General features: G+C 41.2%; 1 protein-coding gene across 5 annotated transcripts in view; it reads right to left on the bottom strand.

The window, feature by feature from the left end:
* Positions 1 to 1,244: 1,244 nt before the first annotated feature.
* sdk2b (sidekick cell adhesion molecule 2b) overlaps positions 1,245 to 6,799 on the bottom strand; it is a 414,280-nt gene continuing 408,725 nt past the window's right edge. For 3 of the 5 annotated variants that reach the window (XM_024284901.2, XM_024284899.2, XM_024284900.2), the window contains exons 45-46: positions 3,924 to 3,980; positions 1,245 to 3,059 (exon numbers count right to left, since the gene is read on the bottom strand). In XM_024284901.2, coding sequence (XP_024140669.1) covers positions 2,646 to 3,059; positions 3,924 to 3,980 — 471 coding nt within the window. In that variant the 3' untranslated portion in view covers positions 1,245 to 2,645. The remainder of the gene's footprint in view (positions 3,060 to 3,923; positions 3,981 to 6,799) is intronic. The other 2 variants (XM_024284902.2, XM_024284903.2) reach the window with 1 other exon arrangement.

The following is a 6,799-nucleotide window of genomic DNA, read 5'->3' as shown; positions in this document are numbered from 1 at the left end:
TCAGGGGTCATTGCTGACCATACTATATGAGGCACTCTCACTTCCTGAAGTGACGATTCTGCCACCATCTGATGGAGCATTATCATCCATGAACAGAAAGTTGGGGATGTGTTGGTGGTATTCCTACCTGCCCTATAGGGTCTAGGGGCAGGGATAACCAGTTTTATTTAGCCTCTTTAGTTTAGTTTAGCAATCAGCTATCGCTTAAATTCTATGACCGACCCTCTGCTTCTGAAGCCCAATGAGGCAATCTTTTTTGTTGTATTGGGCTATGTGAATCAAATTGAATTCAATTGGGAAATTGTTTCTATGATGCAGTGATTGGACAATTGACAATAAAGTGGTGATACTTTCCCAAACTTTACCAAAGTAAACCCTTGGGACCATGTTGACATCGGCATATCTCTCACCTCACCTTCTCAAGCCGCGCTGTACAAGGTGACCCAACACTCATCATTGATCAGGACAGGAAGACAGTAGTAGCTACACTGTCCAGGTCACATGGTCTTGTGTCCACTGCAAACTTTCACTGCGGTATCTTGGTGTCAGTGGAGTCTCCTGCAACGGTTGTGTGGCAACAATGAAGTTGGTTGTGAATGGATTATCTGAAAACCCTAGAACCCCTTACATCTGGTAAATATGATCTAGCCGTGTGGCATGTGCTAAACCAATGTCTGAGTGTATAGGTCCTTAAGTACTGGTCAATGCTGTCACAAACTTCCAGTAGTTCTGTGTCTTGACGACACGTTGAGACACACCAAGTTCACCTTCAACTTCTGACTGCCTACTACCAAAGGCTCGCTATGACCATTAAGTGATGGTCGTGTGGGTATGGCTGCTTGAATAATGAAGCTGGAATGACTTGCTGGCAAATCAGCTTTTTATACCCACAGAAAGTTGACATTGATGCCACGTTGAAAAGATTTTTTTTTTTTTAAGAATGTTGTGGTTTTGGCCCAAATAATTAGATTGGACTGTACACAGTGAGACCATTATGTGGAATGCACAAAATAAGGTGTGTCTATTCCCCCAATGCAATTATCCAAAAAATCCATGGAGTGAAACAAACTGTGTATGTGACATCCACTGAGTTTTTCAGAATATCCCAAACTTATTGTGTATGTGTATACACAACTTTTTTTTTATTTAGTGAAGCACAAATAACTAAGATAAAATCAACAAGAATTGGGTTTTTTTAATAAAAAAAAAATTGGACGGGAGGAGAAAACTCACAAAAACCTCGCCAACATTGAAAAATAATTTATTTCAGAAATGTACTGTGACCATATATTCATTCAGATGCTGCATGATAAGCCGTTGCTGCGCACAATGAAGTCACCCCACAGAAAGAAAAAAAGAAAAGAAATAAACAAAAAAGGAAGGAAGTAGATGGCCTCTTCATCTGCTTTTTGAGCAATGGAAGCTAGGAACACAGCACTGAGTCTTCACTATAGCGTAACGAGTGGCGGGCGGAGGGATGACGTCATCCTCCAGGTGGGTCTGAAGTTGCTGCAGGACAAATCCTTTGTATAAACATACAGTGAATGAAGCTTTGCGTTCTCACACTCGTGCACACACCAGCACAGTCACACCTGAATAGCACACAATAGGGAAAGTAGTGAAGCAATTCAATGACATCATCTCTTGTCTATAGTGATAGTGGTCTGTGAAGCATTTTTGCAGCAAGGAAAAGGAGAAAAAAATTAAAATAAAATCACACCCAAGTGCCCAAACAGGACAGTCTCTAACACTTTGACACTTTTAAAATGATACATGAATTACGAAATATTTGCTGCTTATGCAAATCAATCCGCAACCCCGTCCTGTCAGGGTTAAAAGAAGGCTCTTGGAGTGCGGGGGTCACCATAGAGACGCAGTCAAGGGCACCCCTCAGCAGTTCTGCCACTCTTTAGAAATGTCTTGGACTCTTTTTTTTTCCTAATCAAGGCAGCTTCGATCCACAGTAAAGCACTCACAAAAGACTTAAACCACTTTGAACAGATATACACACGTCTCATATATCTGTAGGAAACGGCGTGATCAGTGACGTTTGTCGCACCGTGCTCGACAGTTCTGTGCATTCGTGTGCTATTGAGCCATGAATATACGCAAGGCTTGATTTTCATTGTCACTTAGCAAACATCCCTTAGAGAAAAATCCATCAATATGGCACCAACTTCATGTCCGTCTTTTCTCAAATCCGAACGCCTTGTTCTTCCTCGTATGGCTCCGGGGTGGATCTCCATCAATGCAGAGGCTGGACAGAGTCCATTTTGACTTCTAGCTATGCATACTATATATACTATACATAATATTTTCATATTTATTGGTACGGTTTGTGTGTTCTCAAAGATTCCTGTGACTTTGTACAGAGCAAACGATATTAACCGATGGCTTAAAAAAACACAAACGTGAAAGCAAAACCCATGCAAGTCATTTTGTTAGCAAAAGAAACAGGTGGATGACATCGACGTGATCTTTTTCTCCACAATAAAAGGGAAAAAAAACGACATTTAAAAGTTTGCTGTCTGACTGAAGAAGATGCAAAAAAAAGACGATGTATAAGCAATAGACTTGATTGGCCTTTACTCTTCTTCACTCAAGGCGGATTTTTCAAGTTATTATGTCCTTTTCTTCTGTTTTTCTCACACAAAAGAGGAGAAGCCGGCAATAGGGGCCCGCGATCCGGGTGCTAGACTGCTGGGCGGCCTGTACAGGGTTCCGTGTTGGCTCGGAGGGTTTGAGCTCTGCTGGGAAGGGGTGGGAGTCCGGCTCCCCTTGGGCCTGAACAGGGTGCCTTGGCCCTGGGGCTGGCCCTGAGCTTGCTGAGGCTGAGGACTGGGTGAGCTGAGCTGGGGCGGCAGCGGAGGTAGAGGGGGCAGAGGCGGTGGGGCGCCGTGCTCCGACTCGGACTCCGAGTAGTTGTAAGCCTGCGCTCGAGATATCCCTTTCTGCTGGCGGCGCCACGAGTTGTAGTACGTCGGGTCACTGATGTAGTGGTTGACGAAGGAGTGGGTCTTTTGTCTGTTTGGGTCGACCTCGTACTCACTGTCACTGCCCTAAAAAAAAGAAACCAGACAGATTGTGTTTTGGAGTTAGCATAGTAGTGGAAATTACCGTATTTTCCAGAGTATAAGTCGCACTTTTGAGAGAAAACTCTGACGTTTCAGAACATATCCGCCTAGCTCAGGGTAGCTATAAAAAATAAATAAATAAATACAAGAATGCTAGTATTTTGATCTGCATAAGAAAAATATCAAAGTTTAAGAGGAAAATAATTTTATTCTCTTCCAAGTTTGTTTTGGATGACACTTCTTCTGCCAGTCAGTAGCAAATACTTACACTCGGATGCAGTGCCCTCTAGTGGTTGTTAGAGGAAACAACCGCTAAAGGACAACCGGTGTTTACCGGGAAAATAACAAATATATGAGCCTATTGATGTCTAAAACAAAAAAACGCAAATAAGTCACTCCTGAGTATAAGTCGCACCCCTGGCTAAACTATGAAAAAACCTCGACTTATACTCCGGAAAATACGGTAGCCATTTTTCTTTAGTGTTTTAAACATTTAGAGACAGCAGTTGTATATGGGAATGAAGTTGCTTTTGTCACATTTTGAACCACATGCAAACAAAATTTGTTTCAAACAGCACAGATACTGGTGGTCAGTGATGAACGAAGCATGGTTGGCTGGAAGCTGAAGCGTGCACACGACACAGAATACCAACAGGATATGGATAAAGTCATCATTCGGAGTGTAACACATCACTTTGAGGATCAGGAAAGTATTTTGAGGCCCAACTACCAAAAAAAAAAAAAAGCAGCACCACATAAACCTGGAAGGGACTGGATGGTGATTACTTTGGAATCACTTATGGGACTTAAAAAAACAAAAAACATTCAAAGCAGCCATTGGAACCTCACCAAATGCAGTGGTAGTGTATGTTGGCCACCTGTCCCATAGGAAAACACCAGCGCCTCCTATGGGTGAACAAAACAATGGGTTTTACAGTATGTCAGCATAACAGAATGATTCAAATGGCTGAGTCATGATGAGGATGGTTCACACCAAAGTACAGACAGAAACATGGGGATGGACATCATACGTGTTCTGTGTGAATGCCTGATTAAATCACCAGCGATGCACTGGTTGAGTTTGAGCTGGAGACTAATAGCTTAAAAAAACTGTAATTTAACTGCTGTTAGCCCCAATCGTCCAGCCGGTGTCTGAATAACCACCTTGTTACTAAACGACTGCAGCCAATTTTGCCAAAATTATACCTGAATCATTTTCTAAAGTGCAGCCGCTTTGAGCTGGTATTAAGAGCCCTACAAAAGAAAGGGTAGAAAAAAAAAGACTATCCACGTTGAGATTCTCCCCTTATTTTCAGGCCTTTTTTGTTCTCCTTCTGTCCTACTTTTACAGTTTTGTTCCATTTGCTCAAACAGAAACAGAACCGTTGGCAGGAGCTTGAAATATAGACAACAGACCGCAGAGCCTAAGCTGAAAATTGCCCTGCACATATGTGATACATATGTAGTCTAAGGTTTCCTTTGTCCATGTATCAAACCTGTGTTTTAAATTTCAGAAAAGTTTAGAGAAGTCCAAAAAGAGGACATTTTTCTACGCGCAAAAAATGTTCCATTTAAATTCCACATGTTTAACCCTATATAAATATTTGTATCATATCTCCTATCTCATTAGTATCATCCAGACTTTCCTTAAAACCCATTCAATAGACCTTGGTCCATACTTTCTGCCCTGCAGTGCATTATCATTCCACTAGGGGCAGTAGAAAGGCGTTTCCTGCTCATTTCAAAATGGCTTCCCCCGTGAAATCTAAAAAACATATTTGGCGGGAAAAAGATTTGCTAATTTTCAGGCTTTTGGGTAAAAATAGATCAACTGTTGTAATTCATTTTTTAAAATGACTACTTTCTGTATTGAAAGAATGCAAAATTAGTTGATAGTAAGTTATTTGTAATACATTTCTACCATGTTCAAAATGTGAGGATTTTTCCTGAACACTCCTCAAGGTTTTTGTATCTTTAACTTTTTTGTGAGCAAAACTTACTAGATAATCCAACGTATCACAATTGATACTATCTGTAGTATTTTTGTGGAATTCATTAAAGGGTTTAAATAAAAAAAAACATCTAAATTTCAGAAAATTTGAACTTTCTGTCAGTTCTTTGATGGAGTGGGCTTTATAGGGTTAAACAAAAGAAAGGGATCCTCTTCACCTTTCTTTTTTCCCCTAAACAAAATCAAAGACAGATGTTTTCTTACAGCATTTTGCATTTCGCTTCTTTTTTTACCTCCTACAGTTTAGCGAAAAGCTGGATAATCAGTTGTTAGCTTGTTTTCAGCTTTATTTTAGTTTGACACAAGAATGCCTTTTGAGAGTTAACTATAAAGACACACAGAGCTTCTTCCAGTGGTATGATCTCACCACGGAAGAATGAACTCTGCACAAAGGGATGAAACACCAAACCTGTGGCATATGTGCAGAGCGCTCAACTGTTGCCGACTGTGCAGAGGACTTTTTCCAACTGTAGAAAACACTCACATTTCCCCTTCCTCATCAGTGATCATCTCGCAAGGATCTGATCGACAAACCAGGAGCAAAGATCCTTTGCGTGTTTGTAAAATAGTGATTAGGATTAAAGCTCTTTACTTCCAGCTCATTACAAGCTAATAGCTGCAGCTAAGTGCTGTGAAATCAGCATAGTTGAGGCATGAAATGCGGCGTGCACCTTCAGCCTCCAGGGAGTAAACCATACGGTTTATAGACTTAACACCTATCAGGCTGTCAATTTGACATGATAGTTTACAAATGATGTGCTGAACTAGCCAGAGAAGAGATTAAAGTAGAACATTTGACGAAATAAAAGGTCAGGAAGTGCAGTATACGTGAAAAAACAAAATCAGAGTTGTTGTTTAAGATCCAGTCATATTTTAGAAATTATTTTAACAATGAACATGATTCAGTTGTCCCTTTCAAGTCTCTTTAACGCTTATATTGTGTATGGGTCCAAATTGACCTGTTTTTAAGTGTAAAAAGGCAACACAGTCTCTCTCCCAAGTCATCATATACGTATCCGGTTCTGCGTTCAGAGGGGCACAAACCCTGCACTGGTCCAGTACTGTGACACGGAGCGCACCAGTACCCGAACCCACCACTGGTGCCTTAGCCCTAACCCAGTGGTACCAGAAGCGGTACCAGACGTAGGACCGGACCCCAACCCGGTACCATATGCGGTACTGGGCACGAACTGGCCACGAACTGTTACCTGTTTAAGACCAGTCCGCGTCCAGTACCGTGTTCTGGGGGTTGCAGATCCTTGATTTTATAAATAGCCAGCACGTCGAAAAACATCGAGTTGGGGACACACAAAACGTCAAAATGTGACGTGGAAGGGTCATTTAACCAAATGTCAAACTGGACAACCTGGGGATAAGAATGTGTTGAAAAAGGGGTCAATTTTGACCCAAATAGAATATAAGGGTTAAAATGATTAGTGAGCAGTATGTTCACATGACCACTTTCAAAGAAAGTCTATGGAAATGCTTGTTTTATGCTTGTTTAGATAAATGTGCATTTCAAGTTTCCGTGTGCAAAACTCCTATTCATGTGTTGCTACACACATTTTATAAACTATTTATGGAGTCTACATACAAAATACGCAACCTGTCCGTGGACTTGGTCATGTAAACAGTAGCAGTCCGGTGTGAACACCATGTGCTAAACGCGCATTCAAGAACTTGAAAACAGCATCACCCTGAATGTGAACTCATC

Source organism: Oryzias melastigma, linkage group LG19, assembly GCF_002922805.2.
Source record: "Oryzias melastigma strain HK-1 linkage group LG19, ASM292280v2, whole genome shotgun sequence".
Taxonomy (NCBI): Eukaryota; Metazoa; Chordata; class Actinopteri; order Beloniformes; family Adrianichthyidae; genus Oryzias; species Oryzias melastigma.
The sequence above is the reverse complement of the archived record's forward strand: the minus strand, read 5'-3'. Positions and strand labels throughout refer to the sequence as shown.